Source organism: Leptosomus discolor, chromosome 1, assembly GCF_034619465.1.
Source record: "Leptosomus discolor isolate bLepDis1 chromosome 1, bLepDis1.hap2, whole genome shotgun sequence".
Taxonomy (NCBI): domain Eukaryota; kingdom Metazoa; phylum Chordata; class Aves; order Leptosomiformes; family Leptosomidae; genus Leptosomus; species Leptosomus discolor.
The window spans coordinates 11,813,194-11,832,230 of NC_141391.1; the positions used below are offsets into that span (position 1 = coordinate 11,813,194).

Consider the following 19,037-nt stretch of genomic DNA (forward strand, 5'->3'; position numbering starts at 1 on the left):
GAACCCTCATTCTCTGTTTTGTGACTTTGTAGGGCTTACCTCAAAATTAAGGAAGATAATATTTTAGGATATTTTGTGTATTTTTACTTTAATTTCATAGAATTAAATATTTATGTCAGCTTCCTGTATACAAAAGGCTCAGTATTGCAAGTACTTGTAAAGTTCCTGAGTTTTTCTATGTATTGTATATGTGTTCCTCTGAGATCTACAATTGTACTGAAGTGGGTCTGTGATGAGAAATAGCCAAATCTGACCACCAGAAGATAAAATAATCTTCCAGGTGTCATGATTTGTATGCAGTTCTGAGAGGCTTTATAAGTGAGTGTGTGTGTGTGTGTGTGTGGAGGGGAGGGGAGGGGAGGTGGCTGTTGGGGAGCGATGTGTCTGGGACATGGGGTGTGAATGTTTTGTACTGAGCAGTGATGAATCTGTACTTGCCTGACTGTGCGAAGCATGAAGGCTTCTACACTTGAACTGAGCTCAGAATAAAATGTGTGGTTTTAAAGCTTTAGTTACAGATACCCAAATACACGGTAATAGGGGTGTTGTTTCGTCCTAGGAAGCACTTTGTAAAGTCGTATCCACCAACTTGGGTTCAGAGGCTTTCATGCGAGGAATATCCTGTGATTTATCTTCAACAGTTTCCACTGGAAGCTTTTTGACTAGTGAAACGTTGGATGTAAGCCCTGTTGACACTGGTAAGCGTTTGGTTTTTGTTGTTGTTCACAAAGGAAAATTGTGTGTTCTCTTTGTTTTACAGCAGAATGGGTCTAACTTACTGAAAGAGGCTAATGTGGAACGTCACTTAGGAATGAATAATATGTCTAACAGTTGAGTGTGACTAGAGTTTTATTATGCGCTCATTTTTTTTTTTTTACTTTTATAATTAACCTTATAACACATCTGCTTTGGTAAAGGGTATTTTGAGTTTTATTAAGCAACTAACACTAGCAGTTTTGAAGTGGCAAAATTTTTTTAAAAAGCCTGATCCCCAAATGATATACTATAAAAATTTTCTGATCAATATGTATCATAGATCGTTACAGAGCTGTGATTGTTGTCTTGCTGTTAAAGAGAATTGTTCCAATATCTGCTTGTCACCATAGTAATTCTTAATAACTTATTTGTGAAAATGTCATTTGAATGCTGTATTGACTTTTAGTAGTTTTCTGGGAAATAGGTGTTCATATCCTTTTTTGCTTGCAGTCTACCTCTTGATCTTGTTAGCTTTTCATAAAAATAATTCATTTATAATAAATACATAGTTGTTCCTCTATACTGATATTATCACTTGTGAATTTGAAAGTGGTTAGATAGCGACCTGTGGATTTATTTACTTTAAGGCTTAATATTGTGTTGGCCTGGCACATATCTGATCTCGTAAACAACGATATGTGTATGTAAGTTATTCCACGTTTATAGAGACTACAGTTTTTACAGCCTGAGATTTCAGTGGCTCGTTTTAACTCTGATGTTCTAACCTGGTGTTATTTTGAGTAATAATCTCCATAACTCATGTGACAAATCTGTGTTTTATTGAGGGAAGAAAGCTAAAGCAAATTCTAAGATCATTTGTTTGTAGCTTTTCTTTTCTGTTGTTTTTTAGTTGAAGAAAAATACCAAAGGTTTTGGTTACTCTACATGAATAAATTTTTCAAGTCTAGCTGTGTTTTCACTGTACACTCGGTGCTTAATAATGACCTGTTCTGGTAGCTTTGAGCAGTTCTGTAAGTGTGTGGACAGAGGGGTTGGTGTGCTAACTAGGAACGCGATTTTTGTTTCCTCGATTCCCTCAGATTTCTTGTGTTGGTGTTGGACAATTTCTGTTTAAGCATGAATAAAACTACTGCCTGATGTCATAAAGATACTCAGGATCACGTTAAAGGATTCACACATTTATGTGCGATAGGAAGTAAAAATATGCTAGCTAGCATAAAACAACAGTTGGGGTTTTTTTTCTGATTTTGTTTCAGTATTTCATAAGTCTACATACTAGAAAAGTGCTAAGCTGTACTGACTACTACCTAATTAGATATTATCAACTTGAATTTGTGGGAGCATTGACAGGAGACAATTAAAGAAACAAATCCCCAGAGCTCTTGGTGAATGTTTCAGGATATTAAGGAGTGTCTCTTCAGATGACTTCAAGTGAGTGGTTTCTATGCAAAACTGTGAACATCTAGCTTACTATTTCAGGGTTGTCTTCTGATAGTACGGAAAACCAGATTTTGAGAGAAACAGCAAGCTGCCCTTGGAACTCCTCGCTGCCTTTTACCTTGCCACAGAGGCAAGAGAATTTGTCTGGAGCATCTGAAACTCAGTTGCCTGAAGGAAAGGTGTGCCTTTATAAAGGAAGCCAGATACAGCAGGTCTTGGGGAAATGTGCTGGAGACTTGAACTCTTACTCAGAGGACAATATGCGCTTCCAAGGTATTTGCCATTTTAAAGCATTTTTGTGCTGTGTTCTTATCGTACAGAATGAGGAGGGAGGAGTTTACTCAATGTTATGTGTTAGTCTATATTTATATTCAGCTGACACTTTAAAGTCAGTAAGGATTCTACATGCGAGAACTTTAACGTTCTTCATGCTTTGCTTTATGTACATGTCCACATAGTGTAGTGCAAAAAAAGACAGCCTGCTCAGGTATCTGTCTGATTGTAGTTAGTTCTGCGCAGCTTCCTGCTACTGTGGCTGGACTGTTTGTTATCTGTGCCAATTTTATCACTTGTTCACGCACAACTTTCCCTTCAAGAAGATAGAGACAATAATATATAGTATTTTATTATTCACGAACGGTCACATAGTTGATGCAACACTGATTAACAGCCTGGTGGGAGTTCTGTGCTCTCTAGAAAAATGAAACTATTCATGAAAATAAGAACATCTTTATTAGCTATCATGAAAATAATCCCAGTATTTTAATTTGAACCACTTCCTTCTGGGATGCTTGAAATCTACAATTATAAAATTACAGATTAATCTAGACTGGGAAGGACTTCTGATTATATGATCCAAATTCTCCTCCCTGCTCACAGCAGAGCCAGCTTAGACCAGGTTGCTTAAGGCCTTGTTCTGGCAAGTTCTGAGTGTCTCCAAGCAGAGATATCACACACCCCTGGGCAACATTTTAACAACTTCCTTCTTTTCTTCTCTTTTTTTTTTTAATTGTATCCAACCAGAATTTCCTGTGTTCCATCTTCTGTCCATTATCTCCTTTTCTTTCACTGAGCAATGCTGAAGAAGCCTGACTGCATCTTCTCTAGGCTGTCTTACAGTGTAGTAGACAGCAGAGATTTCTGTGCCCCTTCCCTCATGCCCCCAAGTCTTTTCTTAGTACTGAACCAACTTGGGTTTTTTGCTTCTCTCTGGACAGCAAGTGCTTCATCCTTCCTTTATCATCCTTGTGGCTCTTCATTGGACTTGCTCCACTGGGTCACTGTGTGTTTTGTACTGGGACGCCCATGCTACTTCTGGTGGAGTCTTGCAAGTGCTGAACAGAGAGTTTATGGACTTCAGCTTTGCATTAGAGAAAAAAAAATTGCATCAGAGTAGCACTTCCTTGCTGCTTTTTGTACCTGCATTGTATCAGAGTGACAGAATTGGACGTCGTAAAGATTTTTTTTTTCTTTACAAGCGAATATTTTACGTGCAGATTTCTGTAGGCTTTATTTACTGCATATAGAAGTACGGTGTGATATGTCTGTTGTTTTTATGAGGGGGGGGGTTGGTTTGGGGTTTTGTTTGTTTGTTTTTAAAATCTTTTTTTTTTTAAATAGCTCTAGCAGCTGAACTTGATTTTCCTGAAATGGAGAGACCTTTTCCGAACTTCCATTACCAGGTCTTTCAGCCTTTGGAACCAAGTCTTGACTCTGATACTTCATCATCCTGTTCTCAATACAGAATTCCACAAGACAGCAGAGAATTTAGCAAGGTACTACAGAAAAACTGATGGAGCGAAATACTTTGGCTTAAGATTTTTGTAAGATGTAAATCCCTATACTGTCTATTTAGAAGAAACACAATAATAGTTTTTGACATACTTAGAACTGGAAGTGTTTTTGCTGGTTGTAGCAAAAATGTGATCTAAAATACTGCCTTTAATTTTTTATCCTTCGTATTTCTGAGAAAATTAATCTTAAATTAAGATTATTATTTTTTCTGACACTAGACTTCAAAACTTTCAACAAAAAATCAAGACATGTCTACGTTTCTAGAAGTGGGAAACTCCAGTTTGAATGTCCAAAGCAGCAGTCTGCCTTCTAGCCTTGAAACAAAAGGGCCAAGCAACATTAGATCAGAAAAAGAGTCTATTAAAGAAAATGTTACTCCAGGTACGTACAGTATAGTCAGATAAATGCTTTCAACATCAACCTATTGCCAGTATGTGAATACCAGCCCTTAAGGTGGGTTTGCTGGTTTGAAACTGGGAACTCACTCCTCACTTACTCTATCAGCCTTACTTTGAAATGTCTTAAGTCTGCTGCTGCTCTCACACACTGTCTTCACCACCACCTTTCTTCCTATTTACTAGACTTCTCATTATACCTTACTGAAAAGTCTCATTGTGGAGGGACTTTTTAAAGTTGCAATGCTGTTGTGCTAGCTAGAATTTTGACTTTGGATAATTTTTGAAACAGGCTCTGAAGAATCTTTTCACCCACTGCAATTAGAATCTACCCTGAGCGATCACTGTCAGAGTGCTGACCGGCTAGTGGACCTTAACGCTATGTTACAGAGATCTTTTGAACAAACCCCTGGAACTAACAAATGGGGCGATGAGAACTGTATTTCATCTCCCAGAGAATACGAAGAACTGGCAAGAAAGACAGAATGTATTAATCTCCAGTGTTCAATGGAAGATCTGCGAAACAAAAGTCTGAATCCACTGGAAGAGCAAAAATTGTTTTGTCAGCTAAATACCACACCAGTCACAGTGGGCGAAACTTTCCCTCAAGGCTTATTAAAAGAGACTGTGTCTTCTGAAAAATTACCTGTGGAGGCATTTGATAAGGAGTATGTGAAGCTTCCTGAAAAATCATTTCATGTACATGAAGCAAATAAAGCTGTGGAGCTGGATTCTCACTGCGATACAAATGTGAAGGAGCCAGATGAAGGCTTTCCAGAAGGACAAAAATCTTTGAGGGTTGCCAGAGAAGCCAACTTGGAAGACTCAGGCATCTGTTCACAGGCTGTGGTACAACAGAATGGTTCTTTCCTGGAAAGACATGAAAAACATTCTACTTCTGTGCCCAGAAGCTCGTGTCTTATTCCAGTCTGGGTGAGTAAAACAGATTCCAAAAGCAGTAATTTGTGCAGGCTTTTCTGTTGTTGCACCAAGTTATTTTAGACCTTTAATACCTGAAAGCTTGGCAGATGTTGATTTTTAGGATTTGAATTCAAGACTTGCATGTTTCCTGGAATTCTGCCCTACTCCTTTCAGATCATAGCACTGAAATAATTAGCAGTAGCTAAAATGAGCTGGAGTTGCAATGACTGCGGAGGAACTATAGCATCTCTGTTGCATCTTCTTCTCTAGCATCAGTTGGTGCAGCGTATGCATCTGCGCTGCATGGCACGGTTAGTTAGCTGAACAGCCCCTAGCCCCCTTTAGAAACGTGAAGGAAGTAAATAATTTTAAGTATAAGCAAACTTAAGGAAATAGCTTTGATGTAGCTTTTTTTTTTTAAAAAAAAAGTCTGCCTTAGAATGAAGTAATGTAAACTTGAGGGGAGTGGATGAGAGGTGGAGTCTTTGTTGTCGTTTCGTTGCTTTGGGTTATTTGGGGGATTTTTAGCACTGTATAAAATACTTTGTATTGGACTGAACTTCCAGGGTTTCCATACATCAATACCCCAGGCAAAGTGCCCTTTCTGTATTTCATTTATTGCTTGGGGGCAGATTTTCTTTCTTCCACATGAATGAGCCTCCTCTTTCTGATAACAGCTGTTATAATTCCTGGAAGCACTGATTTTATTATTATTATTACTACTACTGATGTCCTGTGTAATTTATTTTCTAGGAGACTGAGTCAGGGCGTGGTATTATGGAAGAACCTGAACTCACTCTGATAAGCTCAAACGACATCAGTATTGCAGAATCAGACATTGAATGTACTAACCAAGAGAAAAATAAGGAGAATAAAATCAATAACCCAGCACGTGTGGATCAGTCTGAATTCAGTGTTTTTACTGAGGTGAGTCTTTGTTATCTGATGTAATTCTGATTTTAATTTGGTCTTAATCATAATAAGGAGAGGCCCCACTGTAGCAGTTAATCCACTGTGGCAAAACAGGAGAACGTTAGGGTTGTCTGAGCTTAGCAAGTGCTTGGATCATCTTGTTTTGATGTGACGTTTAAGGGACAGATATAACAACTTAAATTTGGGCTATTCCTTAATGTCACTACCTTGTCTTACCGGTGTAGGCAGAGTTTGGAAGGACTTCTGCTGCTGAAAAGCAGAACCATCTTGCTGGTGCCTGCAAAACTAAATTGTATCCTGTTAGTTGAAGAGTTGAATGAGAGGAGGGGGTGGGACAAAACAAAACCTACAAACTGAACAGGAAGAAAAGGAAAAATCCCCCTACCTAGTGGGTGGAGCTGCACTGGCCCACACAGCAGTGTGAGGTTTATGGAGAAAATATGATCAGCTCGTCATACTGCCATGCTTGACTTGCCTGAGGTATGCTTTCTGCTGTTTGCTTACAGGCAGCAAAGGCCATAAACTGTAGAGGGACTGGTTTGTAGTGAGAAAACAGGTTGGGTGCTCCAGCAGTAATGTAGAACCAAGTTCTGTGTGTCAGATGAACAGGTGAAATCATGCTTCAATTGCAGGAGGAATCTAGAGAAGATCCTAAAAGTGCTGAAGGATGGGTCTTTATAAAGTAATGGAGATGTGGGTGGGGTGGCTGAAGGCTGCGCTTCTGTGGGTGTTGCCTTCCAGCTGGGGATGGGGGAAGGAGACAGCAGTGAGGGTGATGGGGGAGAACTAGCGAGAACAGGAGGAAAGAAACGCATCTGTTGGTGTGAAATGATGCAGCCCTGTATTAAGGACAAGCAAATGAAATTTGTTGGGCAAAGGGTCTTTAATACATTGCTTTACAGTTTTAAAATGTTTTTAGAAAGTAGCTTTTTAATACTCGCTAAGGCAAAAGAGTATGTCTTGTCTTTGCATCAGGTCTATGGTACAGTACGACCACTTCACTCAAATTTGTGGTCTATTTTAAGCATTCCAAATCACTGATTCCTTTTGAAACAGGAGCAAGCATTTTTCCCACTAGTTCCAGATGCGGATTATTCAGTGTTGGTGAGGCCTGACAGTTCTTCCAAAGCCCAGAGCCCCAATGACAGTCACTTTCCATCACATCAAACTGCAGGTAATTCACATAACTTCAACGTACTGAAGTTGAGAAAGTCTTAACTTATAGCGTTAAAATCATCAATAACATACACCTCTCCTTGGGAAAAAATAGAGCTTTTTACTTAGGCAAGTGTGTCTTGCTCTTCAGGCTTGGTTTGTAGTGCATTTGACTCAGGTTTAATATGCGTCTTACTGGCAAGGAAGTATTGACTTGTCTCCTGCCATGCCAGCCTGCTTTTCATGAAATTCATGGTATCTACAATACACTTTTTTTACTCGGTAACTATTTAATTTTTAAGAATTCTGTGGTGGTTTGTGGTTTGTTGCCATATAGTTTATGCACCTTTGCTTGTGTTTTTTATTTCCTGTTAGTCCCCAAGCTCCATAGCCAAAAAATGTCTTTTTTTTTTCTGATGATAGTGTAGAACATCAGTAAAATATTGACATGTTTTTTTGTCCAAGATGAACAGCAGTAACATGAAAGACAGGAATTGACAGAACTTAACCGTGTTAGGGACTTCCTAGGTCTTTGATATGTTTTGAGGCATCAAGGTGCTTTTGATGCAGTATTTATGACAGAATTTGTTGTGGCAGACCTGCTTACAGTTATTGGATTCCGTAGGTCTGAACTGCTGCTGGTTTTGTGAAATTACTCCACATTCACATCGTCATTCTCCTGGTGTGATTCATAAAAGTAGAGCTCAGCATTTGAGGAGAAACACACTGAAATGCATGGCTTGCTAGAGGTGATACTGCTCGTTACTGAAAGTGAGAAATGTTCAGACTTTTCATGTTCTTTCACAGTGATGCTGCTGGAGTTTGCAGCTACACCTGGAAGTTTGCAAGAATCTTTTTTAAAAAGAAAGAAGAACTTCATCCAGAAATCTCTGAAAAGAGTAGAAGAAATAAAAAATAGAGAGAAAGAAAGTGAAAAGCCAGAAGCCAGACAGTTTCAAAGAGGAAAGTCTGAGAAGTTAGGCAGGCAAAAGGAGTCTTGCCTTATCTCTGGTAGGTTTATGTGGGGACAAGACATAGCATTAGGTACCCTTTTGGTTGCTGTTTTATATCAAAGAATAGATTTCACATTTGTTGCATCTTTGCTCTTGCAGACTGGGATGTTCTTTCATTTGGTTTCTCAGGGATGCAGGGAGCTTCCCCCCCCGCCACTGTCTGGCTGTCTCTGGTGCTGTAAAGGCCCTTGTGGGTCCTCTTTGTATTTTCACGCTCTGCCCACACATTTTCAGTCGTAAAGTCTCTCTGCAAGTAATAGTTGTTTATCAAAGAACAACCCTATTGAGCGAACTGATGCATCGAATGGCTGTTGGTGGGGAGCTGGGAGCCGGCTGCGGAGAAGCACGGCTGCTTCGAGTGCAGGGAGCTGCCTGATGAGTGAGACTGTGAAGATTCACTTTTAACACAAGATGTCATCTCCATCGTGTCCATTCTGCTAGCTGATTTCTTTTTTAAAACTGTTTGAAAACCTCTCATGCTCTCGAGTTAGCAGGACTAGAGATTTAAATTTATGTTTGTCTTTTTTTTTTTTCCTTTCTTTTTTTTTAGGAAAAAAAGGTGCAGTTGCCAATCAGTTGAAGAAAGTAGGAGAAGTGAAAGTGTCTTCTCCAGAGGACAGGAAGTCTGGAGAAATTGAAATGCACCAGCGTACTTCAAGGTATTGCAGGAACACAAGTGGGAGAAGTTTGGGTTAAAAAACAAAACGGGAGTAGCTCATCTGTGTCTCTTGAAAGCTACTGGTCAGAGCAGTCTGTGATCTTCCAGTTGGACCCAATGCTGCTTACCAGGAAACAGCTGGGAGAGAGGAGCCAAGTGTGTGTGATACAGGTACCTGTGGGGAATTCCCTTGGACAGCTGGCGGTAGGAAACAGGACGGGCAGCCTGCTCCTGTCCTGTGGAGGCAGCTGTGCCAGTCAGTGCATGGCACTAGACTGAATTTGAAGCAAAGTTCACAGCCACACTTGGGCACTTGGTAATGGTGACATGCAGCAAGTACAGCTCCTGAACGGGGTGTTGGTTTGATGCAGCTGAAGAGGAATTTGAAGATTAGTGGAAAGCTGAGTCAACATTTCCTTTCTTAATTTCTAAGCAGTTGAGACCTGTAAACCCTTAATCTTGTTAATTTATTCCAGCTTTGCCACTTTCATCTTGACGACACAATTTTTTTTTCCTACTGTTTTGACAGACTTTATAATCAACTTGCAGAAGTAAAAATGAGAAAGGAAGAAAAAACAAGGCAAGAAACTTACACTAAAAACAGAGAAAAGGCCAAAGAGTTTCAAAAGGTAATAGCCTGCTAAGATGTTGTCCTGCCTGGTCGGTTCTCATGATTTCACTGAGCTTCGAAGCAGACTAATTAAGACACAGTTCTGTGGTGTGAGTGCAATTGAAACAGACCATCAAACCAGCCTGGATTCTAATGCTGCTGGTGTATCCCACTTCAGAATTTCCTTGTCAACACTATGAGTTGAAATCTTCTCTAAAAAGCGTGTCTGTCTGCCTCAGGCTGAAGTTTTCTGGTGACTTGAGGTTGAGCAAAAAGGCCGTTGGGGACTCCAGCTGCTAGAAAGCCCACTTGGCAGAGGAGTGGCCGGGTTTGTCAGTCGTCCAAACTTGGCTGACTTGCCATAAGGCAGTTTGGGGTTTGGCTGCTTTGGCTACTCCAGGTGGCTTAAGATTCTGCCTAGGTGAGTGCCCCTGAACGTCAGGTTGCAAGAATCTTGTCTGGGTTTGCCCGCTGTTGCTCTGGAAGAGGGGGCTGAACCCAAGGGCTCTAGCTGTCAGTTCTCCCTGGCCCTGGCTGGGCCTTGGACAACGGGAAGGGAATGCTTGGTAATCCTGACAGGCTGGGGCTCCAGGCTCACCTCCTGTCTTTAGCACTGACCACCTCAGTGCTGTTGTGGTGGAATAAAGTGCTGCTGCTCTTGTATTGTTTTACAGATGCCATAATTAATAGATGGTTAAGAGACATGAGCACACCTTCGCCCTGACATCTGCAGGCTTTTTGGAGCAGTAGCAGTAACTGAACCCATTGCCCTGACTTACTGTCCGTTACCGATGCCCAGGTTACACTGTGTCCCAGTTGTGCCCACCTAACTACACTGGTTTTAGTACAGTCACTTTTAAGCTACAGAACTGTAGTCTCTTTGTTTTATTTGCAGAAAATGCTGGAAAAACTACGAGCCAAGAAGACTTGGAAAGCACCGTGATGGGCAGAAGACTTCAAGGAGCAAGGAACACTGCTGTCTGTACTGATACAATCCAAGAGACCACTGAGTAATGCAGGCTTCGTTAAGTTAATTGTGGAGACATTGAAACCCACAGCTTTAAGCTGTAGGAAAACTGTAAGTAAACAAACCTCATTTTTTACTGAGCAGATTAACCACTGCTTTAAAAGGGTTTGCCTCCTGACATTGTGAAAAGCCTTTCTTCACATGTGCTACAGGGACCTCACACTAACTTCTGTAATATGTGTATAAAACATTTTCAAATAAAGCTTCTTTTTAAGACTACTTGAATTCTCAGGATGCAAGGCATTTTATTCTGTCAAGATGAAATTATCTGATCTATGCACAGTGTGATGTAACATCAGGAAGTGGGGATTCCTGCAGTTAAAAGGTACAGCTTAAAGCATCTAAAGGGAGGAAGAGCATGAAACCCTTAACCTTACATTCCAACTGTAGTTTTTCTATCCAGAGTAATTACAGCATCAGGACAGATTCAAAACCCAGCTTTTGCTGGAACACTGAGTGTGGTCAGCAGCAGGGGGAATGTCAGGGCCATGTCATTAGATCTGGTCCTGTTTAAAATGCAGCAAAGTCTTAGAAAGCTTATTTTTTTGAGTAATTAACTACAGTTCAGGCTTGTTTTCACTGTTTTTTTTTGTTTATTCCATGGTGCAGTTAGATGGACTGAAGTAGTATGTTACTCTCCCCCCACCCCCAGTAAAGAGCCTAAGACAAACCCAGCTTGTCATTCTAGAGAGTTGAGTGAGGTGGAGGCTTTTTGCAATGCAAAGCTGAGGTATTGAAGGCATAATCTCCCTCATCTTCACCCCAGTGGCTCTGCAAGGGCTGTCCAGGCTCTTGTGCATGAAGATGCTTGTTCTCTTCCCTGGGGACCATAAAGAATGAGCCCACACTTTGCTACCAGCAAGCTGCAGGTGATCTTGGCCATGATTTATTCACACCCCCTGCCATTTGCTTACAGAACAGCAACAGGAAGACAAGGCTGCAGCTTTCAGACATCAGTTGTATTTAAATGCTGTGACATTCTGTACAGAATAAATGCCTCTCCTGAGCTTTAGTACAGTGGAGTTCAGCAACAGGGAAGTAAGAGAAAACAGCTGATAAAGCCTTTTCCAGTCAAATTACAACTCCATACACTCCACTTCAGTAGCCCTTCTGCAACACCAAGCAGGCACTTAGGATGGGCACTTGAGCTGAGGACATAATAGGCAAGTTACAAGTGGAAGGATAAGGGCAACAATTTAGTGAGCAACAACTGGTTTACAAACACATTGCACTAATTTACAAAGCAGTAACAGAAGTTAGAATGAATGTTTAATTCCAAATTCCTGCAATAAACACTCTAGGTAAAGTTCTTTCTCTGTTTGGAAGAGCAGTGCAGTTCTTAGCAGCATCATCACCAAGACCTGAGAGAGTAAAAACATCTCTTAGCACACTTTTTCAAAAGAAAAGCCACTTATCTTCCTCACACTTAGCATAACATGGCTTCCCCTGGTCTGAGGCAGTGTAGTTTCAGGATGTGGTGCAGGTATAAAAGTAGTAACACAGGGAACACCCTCCTTAAGTATTAAGGGGCAAAGCATGATTCCCAATGCCAGCTCCCCAAGTGGAAGTGCCCATCGCATTCCCACCCTCTACTTCCTCCCTCACCTGGCTACTCCAGAATTACCCCCCTCAAAGCCTTCCACCCAGCTCTAGGACTGTATCATATGGCCAAGGGAAAAGGGAGCAACAATTAAGTTACAGGACTGCTCGTGCCACAACTCTATCAACATGCTGTTCTCCAGCTTCACTTGCTGCAAAAGCCAACTGGTTTCAGAAGGAAACTGAGCAGCCTCAGCAGCCTCCTCCCTACATCTCAAAAACACTCTTATTCACTCCCGGAGGCCTTGCTCCCTAAGGTGTGTCTCCTCATAAATAGACCATAGCACACATCAAGTGTCCACGGCATCCTGCAGAGGATTTCTCTATGTGGTCACCGCGTTAAGAGCTGCTGGTTTTTCAGCCATGCAAACCCTCTTTGAAGTGACCTTGAATTTCTTTGTAGTACCAGTAGTTTTGCTGAGCACCCTTACCTTCAGCCTCACTTTGGTGGCACTCAGGTGTTTCTCAGCCCTCTGACATGCAGCAACAAGGTAGCAGACACTCTGCATGACAGACAGATTTGGTCAGCGTGAGTTCACAACATAAAGTTGGATGCAAACTGCACAGCACAGCCTTTTGTCACCCCTTTTTGTTCTGGTGTGCACAACCACACCAGCCTCTCAGCAGCAGCTCCTGGAGCCCAAGTTACAAAGGTTCTAACTAGAACTTTTCTCCCTGTGTAGCTCAAGTGCTGGAGGTGCCCCAGGCTACAGCCACACAGCTACAGCTCAGCAGGAGCTTGCTGTCATCGCAGCAGAAGAGAGCACTGTGTCTCTGACCTACGTAAGAGCTTTGTTCCCAGCAGACACACGGCCACATCACATGGCAATTCAAGAGTCTGATGGACTTGATTTATGGTCATGTCCACAACTCACCAGGAACAACATCCTAGCAGCCTTGGTAATGACCAGGTACTCTCCTCTCACTGCTGTTACCACCAACTCAAACCTGGGACTTCAATCAGCATTTGAGTTGTCCCTTCTTGTTAAGGAAGGACCAATGAATCCTGCCAAGAGGTAGCCAAGCTGTGTACACCAACAAGCCTAAGATCTGTTAAAAGCTCCAAGCACAGAAGGATTCCTCACAACCAGTAGCAGCCCAGTGCACAAAGCAGTACTACACATTGCTGCACAGCTGTGACAGCCATTTACAGCACTGACACACACAAGAATGACTCATAGATAGGCAACCAGCTCAGATCCTGCCAAAATCTGGGGTGATCACTGCCCAGAAATCTCTGCACCTGGGCAACAATTTCTACACTTTCCTAGAACAGTTCACAGAAGCTTCAATGTTGGTCCTAGAGACACACCATCACCAAGGTCCTAGAGACACACCATCACATTCCACATTAACATAAGGAAAAGCTTTTTCCCTGTGAGGGTGACAGAGCCCTGGAACAGGCTGCCCAGAGAGGTTGTGGAGTCTCCTTCTCTGGAGACTTTCAAAACCCGCCTGGACACGTTCCTGTGTGCTCTGCTCTAGGTGGCCCTGCTCTGGCAGGGGGGTTGGACTAGATGATCTTTCAAGGTCCCTTCCAACCCCTAACTTTCTGTGATACCAAGCTAACACACAGCTACTGTGAAGCTGCATGAAACCTTCTGAACTGAAAAGTAGCTCAGTGCTTACCTGGCAAACAGGTTATCATCTTCCACAGCTTATCCTTTTAACACAGCAAAGTTCACTTCATTTTGTGTCCTAAAATTAGACAAAAAAACAACCACCTGAAGATACTTGCCAGTATCTAGTCCTCATGCTGTAACATGAAAATAGAAATACAAAGACTGTATCAGCAAAAATACCAGGTTTAACGGACACAGCAGAACGAAAACCAACGATGCCGAACGCTGAACTGCTCTAGCACTGTTTTTTGAACATCCCATCAGGAGAATGCTGCTGGGTGCAGATACCACACAGTGCGATGGCTGCGGTAGTTCTTCATCCACCGCAGCTCATTTTACATCCAAGCTTTGTGTATGCACCAGTCAGTGCCTAGGGCTAAGCTGCACCAAGGCTCTTCATTTCACACAAGCTGCCATGCAACTAAGAGGGAAAAGAGAGCCCGTGGTGTCACCTAATAGGAACAGCAGCTTCAGAATTCTTAAAGAATTCTCTTACAAGAACAAAAATGCTGCATGTTAATGAAGTTACTTCAAGTTCAGACAGACACCGTAGTGCTGTCTCTTCTTACCAATAGCCACCCAAATAACAATAATCACTCCTTTGTGATCAAATGTGGAATAGGCTGCTTCAAGCCATCCAGAAAACTCAAACTGCAAGAAATAGTGTTAGAAATCCAGTACCTACACAAAAATCTGGCTGAAGACTAAGTTCAGCCCATGTGATTCAACATGTTAGTTACACCTGAAGTCCCAGAACACACCATCTTTTTGCTCTTACCAAGCTTTTCCACTGGAATCATCTTTTTCATTTGTATCAAAGGCATTAAGTCAGTACCTAAAGGAGAACATAATGCATTATTACAGTTCCCAGGATGCTACGTTAAGACTTGTCTTGCAGTTTTATCCCACAGAGCTAACAGGTAGTTCAATGGGTAAAGCAAAACCACAAGTTTATTCTGTGAGGCGTTTCCAACGACACGAACCTACAGAAGAGATCCTATCGGGATAGACCTCAACGTTTCCGGGACTGTAAATTAACACAATAGATAAAACCCAAGGAGACTGGAAAGGTATCTCTTCTAGATCCTACTAAGTGTCTTTTAAACTTGTTTCAAGACATCTGGGAGAAGTAGAATAAATGATATGCTAACATTTGGGGAAGATGAAGTAACTCCTTCACACTAGCAACAGTTTTAACATTAAAAGACAGTATTACCTGAAAAGCAAACAAAGGGCATTAACTACAAAATTGTACTCAAACAGAACTCTCCCTATAACCTTCCTGCTAAGTGTAACTTGTAGAAGCAAAACTATCAGTTTAAGCAGTTAAAGCTCCTCTTTGACAAAGTTGTATGAATGCTCTTTGGACAAATGAAAGTTAAAATAAATTCTTCACATAACAGACTGAATGCTACATTAAAACACAGTAGGATTGAAACAAGTCCCCGAAACCCTCCACAAATCAGTAAGCTCGATCTGATCGAGACTTCCAGCCACTGAAAGCCAGAGCCCTTCAACCATTAAGGAACCTCAGGTATCATACTAACCCTACTAGGGGCTTCAGACTTCTGCAAAATGGCATCCTGCATTTCTTACTTCCCGAAATGACACACCACCTGAAAAAGCAAGGCAAGGTCAGAAACTGGCACGTACGTGCATACCAACCAGCAGAACCTAGAGCAGTACTTAGTACTTCAGTGGCTCCTACCACCACAAGCCTTCCTGATAGCCTCTATTTGGATCATAGTTAAAGCTACTATAATGTCTGAATATTATCCTATTTCATGTGACAGCTCTTCTTAATTTCCCGTTTATTAAAAAAAAAGTCACACAGTCATGATTTTTGCCCACTGACACAAAACACTGCATGTTAAATACTCAGATGCCCAGACTGAAGTGACAGGGAAGGACACTCATAGTGGGTTTGTTCAGAAAGGCCATTCTCACTCACTCTCTTCAGAGCAGTTGAACATTTTGCCGATCATCACAACAATTTTCAAGCATTCTCAAGTCTGATGGAAGACAAGCTATTATGTTTTTCTGAAGCAGCACTGCACCTTCTCAGCAAGGAAAACCAGCAATATAACCAGCTCACCACATTAGAGACAGACAGCTGATTAAAAAACAATGTCACACTAACTTACCAAGATGCTAGTTCAGACTGGACTATCCTGTGGACTTCCTAAAAAGAAGTAAATCGTTGCATCTGAGTAACAGTTCCAAATTTCTTCAGTATTACTTTTATACTCAATATGAAGCAGGCAGACTGTAGTCCGGTCATGCTGTCTGAATGCTAATGCCAAACCAAAGCATTTCTCTTTAAATCGGAGCCATGGCCGAGTCCATCACACAACAAAAATCTATCTGCAATTTAAGAAATTGGAGGACTATAGCACAGAAGGTACGACTAAGGGAGGTACCCAATAGCCAGTTGGTACTGTGATGTAAAGAAAAATGGGTATGAGACACCATTTTACAACAGCTTACAAATACACCCTCATAAGCAATCTACAAGAACGCAGCACTGCCAGTACTTTCTTCCTCTACCTGCTAATTCTATTCCTTTAGTTGACAGGATGCAGAATTCAAAAAACAATGGACCAAGCTACAACTTATCTTTGTGTTTTGCAGTAGCTGCATTTTGAGCTATGCTTGCATAGCTGTCCCACGAAGTAAACCTGTTACAGGTCTCATTGTCACCACTGCAATTAACTTTACAGTGAGGAAAGCACAACCTGTTACTCTTCTAGCCACGTTTTTCAATTCAGACACACAGTGAGTTGTGTCTACTTGCTGAACAACGAGGCGTAACGATTAACTCTTCACAATGTCTGCAGAACAGATTCTGGTTTTGAAACCTGGACAGTTAACTTTAAAGGAAACATGTCACTAGCTGCCATCTGGTAACTGGATTTGTGTTTCAAAATAAAATATTCCTTATTTGTAAAAAGTCAACCAGAAAGCTAACACTTGAGCTTTCACAATCCTCATCCAACTACCTCCACCTAGGAAAACACAATTATTTCCTCAATACTTACCCTTAAGTAGAGGCCACCTTCCACTATGTCCAGACATCAGGAATGCCCCTTTAAGAAGAAATATTTTGGAACAAGGTGATTGATTTCACTATACTTCTATCCTGTAACAGTTCATCATCAGTTCTTCCATTTTGTATTTAACAAGCTTCCCAACAAGAAACTTTCAATCTACTTGTTTCAACAGGAATACCAAGTTTAACCAGCACATCTGCACGAAAACCAACGATGCCAGCTGCTGAAATACTGTAGCACTGCTTTTTGAACAGCCCATCAGGAAGACACTGCTGGGTGCAGATACCACACAGTGCACAAATTAGTCTGGTTACTTGCTGTGGAAATAGTACTTGTCTGGAGAAATCTAACAGTCTTGTGCTCAAGTTCAGAAGAAACACAAAGCTCACCTCTTTCGCTAACGTGTCCCACAGAAGCCCAGTGAAGTAGTAGATTTGTAAGTCAGAAAGCCAGCAAACAGCCGTAAGAATCGAAGCACTCCAAAAAAGGTACAACTGCTCACTGCTGCAGAGCTGGCGTGCTCATCTGCGAAGTCTAGAAAGAAACAGCTAGAACTGAACTACACACTTCTGCAAATGGGGAACATGAAATTCACGCCTTAGATCCATCAGTATTTGGATAAATTGCTGTTTCAATACCTGCAAACGTTGTCCCTTCATATAAGTAACACAACTAATATGTACATCAGCTGTGGGTTGCAAAAGAAGGGGTTTTTCTAAGCACTAGGTTCCAGGTTTTTGTCTACAGCAACAGACAAAAACTGAACACGTGCTGGAGCAGATGGAATGCGTCAGCTTTCATTTTTCCACTATTTTTGAAACAGCATTTGAAGCCATTTCTCAGTTTACTCTACACTTACCATTAATAAGTGTCACCTTCCACTACTATTTTCTGTATTTTTAGAGACACATACAGTTTGGACTAAGGTAACCACGGTGAGGAGTTCAGTATCAGATATGCCATTTTAAGAACAATTTACACTGGGTCAAACTGATATGTTACCTAGGCCAGTACCCTTACTAACAGCAATAGCCAGAGAAGATGCTCTGTTCCTATCATCTTACTTAAGTATGGTTCTGGTAAGGTTTCATTACTTGCCCAGCTTTAGCTCAGGGCTTCCCACATTGAAGAGGTTTTCCTGTTCAGTAATCCTGCGTGGAGTTTTCTTCCGTGGCATTTCCTAGACTGTCCTGAAGCCACGCAAACAAGGCAACATCCAACAGTAACAAGTTTCACAGCTTTAGCAATACATACGTGCAAGACCACCAGCTTTTCTGCTGACCCTCCTGTTCTTGCATTAAGATGAAATTTTACCACAGGGAAGCGCTCAGAAGCTGCGGCTGTATGAGACACCCCAGTACAGAAAGTGTGGGTGGGGCACCACCAGGAGACTACAGCAGCTCTCCAACATCCCCAGCAGAGAAGATCCCAGGTAGTGTCCAAACCAAATCAGGTAGATTAAGTTGCCCTGCAGCATTCAGTATCAGGTAAAAACAAAGTATTTCTATATATAACTTCTAACAGAAGCTGCATTTAATGTACAGATATTCAAGAACTCAAAGTTTTAGTTCTTACTGAAGCAGAGGCAACAGGCTCTAAGTTTGGTCAGACTGACAAAAGAGCTGTTCCACTGAACTCAATACCTTGGAAACTTCACAGAGAAAAGATGCACAGCTGTGAAACACTAACACACTCACTTGAACTATGGAATACTATTTTTTCCAAAACATTTTGTGAAGTAAAGCAAAAAAGCTACCCGAGGAAAACTAACTGAAAACCAAGTAACCCCTTACCTTGCACATCAAGAAAACCAAGTGGTATTTCATCTTCCAAAAGCAACATAAACTAGAAGGAAAAGAAAGCAAAGGAGTAAGAACTATCAGATATCAAATAACTAAAGATTCCTGAAGCCAGAAGCTAGGTTTCAGCAATCAACTGAACAGCTGTAATGAGCTTTTCACGTGTATTTATCCAGTTCTAATCAGAATTGAAATTTAGTTCATTTCTGAGTCACTCAGCAGTTGAACAGAAAAATTCATCACACGAACTGCAGAATGAGCAGGACCCCACACACCACCTCGCTATGCCTTACCGAGCAAGAAC

The 19,037-nt window shown here is 41.4% G+C and overlaps 1 protein-coding gene, 1 long non-coding RNA gene and 9 other non-coding genes across 12 annotated transcripts in view; 2 read left to right on the forward strand and 9 right to left on the reverse strand.

Annotated features, from left to right (window-relative positions):
- Positions 1-10,897, forward strand: part of CEP295 (centrosomal protein 295) — a 42,162-nt gene extending 31,265 nt beyond the window's left edge. For both annotated transcript variants that reach the window (XM_086481721.1, XM_086481722.1), the window contains 11 exons: positions 560-698; positions 2,197-2,430; positions 3,778-3,932; positions 4,170-4,332; positions 4,639-5,279; positions 6,021-6,194; positions 7,257-7,374; positions 8,163-8,366; positions 8,919-9,027; positions 9,556-9,655; positions 10,532-10,897. In XM_086481721.1, coding sequence (XP_086337847.1) covers positions 560-698; positions 2,197-2,430; positions 3,778-3,932; positions 4,170-4,332; positions 4,639-5,279; positions 6,021-6,194; positions 7,257-7,374; positions 8,163-8,366; positions 8,919-9,027; positions 9,556-9,655; positions 10,532-10,579 — 2,085 coding nt within the window. In that variant the 3' untranslated portion in view covers positions 10,580-10,897. The remainder of the gene's footprint in view (positions 1-559; positions 699-2,196; positions 2,431-3,777; positions 3,933-4,169; positions 4,333-4,638; positions 5,280-6,020; positions 6,195-7,256; positions 7,375-8,162; positions 8,367-8,918; positions 9,028-9,555; positions 9,656-10,531) is intronic.
- Positions 225-308, forward strand: LOC147416175 (small nucleolar RNA U2-19). The gene has a single exon (XR_015184256.1). It is a non-coding gene; the product is annotated as a small nucleolar RNA U2-19 (small nucleolar RNA).
- A 1,623-nt stretch (positions 10,898-12,520) lies between the features above and the next one.
- On the reverse strand, positions 12,521-12,650 carry LOC147416176 (small nucleolar RNA SNORA25). The gene has a single exon (XR_015184253.1). It is a non-coding gene; the product is annotated as a small nucleolar RNA SNORA25 (small nucleolar RNA).
- A 66-nt stretch (positions 12,651-12,716) lies between these two features.
- LOC147416177 (uncharacterized) lies at positions 12,717-15,484 on the reverse strand. The gene is made up of 4 exons (XR_015184225.1): positions 15,432-15,484; positions 14,663-14,719; positions 13,892-13,960; positions 12,717-12,765 (listed from the first exon to the last, which is right to left on the reverse strand). It is a non-coding gene; the product is annotated as an uncharacterized LOC147416177 (long non-coding RNA).
- On the reverse strand, positions 14,045-14,183 carry LOC147416178 (small nucleolar RNA SNORA8). The gene has a single exon (XR_015184251.1). It is a non-coding gene; the product is annotated as a small nucleolar RNA SNORA8 (small nucleolar RNA).
- LOC147416179 (small nucleolar RNA SNORA18) lies at positions 14,770-14,901 on the reverse strand. Its single transcript, XR_015184249.1, has one exon. It is a non-coding gene; the product is annotated as a small nucleolar RNA SNORA18 (small nucleolar RNA).
- Positions 15,485-15,806: 322 nt separating the features above from the next.
- LOC147416180 (small nucleolar RNA Z40) lies at positions 15,807-15,879 on the reverse strand. The gene has a single exon (XR_015184246.1). It is a non-coding gene; the product is annotated as a small nucleolar RNA Z40 (small nucleolar RNA).
- A 681-nt stretch (positions 15,880-16,560) lies between these two features.
- Positions 16,561-16,692, reverse strand: LOC147416181 (small nucleolar RNA SNORA1). Its single transcript, XR_015184248.1, has one exon. It is a non-coding gene; the product is annotated as a small nucleolar RNA SNORA1 (small nucleolar RNA).
- Positions 16,693-17,092: 400 nt separating this feature from the next.
- LOC147416182 (small nucleolar RNA SNORA8) lies at positions 17,093-17,231 on the reverse strand. Its single transcript, XR_015184250.1, has one exon. It is a non-coding gene; the product is annotated as a small nucleolar RNA SNORA8 (small nucleolar RNA).
- Positions 17,232-17,580: 349 nt separating this feature from the next.
- Positions 17,581-17,707, reverse strand: LOC147416183 (small nucleolar RNA SNORA40). Its single transcript, XR_015184259.1, has one exon. It is a non-coding gene; the product is annotated as a small nucleolar RNA SNORA40 (small nucleolar RNA).
- A 1,203-nt stretch (positions 17,708-18,910) lies between these two features.
- On the reverse strand, positions 18,911-18,982 carry LOC147416184 (small nucleolar RNA SNORD5). The gene has a single exon (XR_015184257.1). It is a non-coding gene; the product is annotated as a small nucleolar RNA SNORD5 (small nucleolar RNA).
- Between the last annotated feature and the right edge of the window lie 55 nt (positions 18,983-19,037).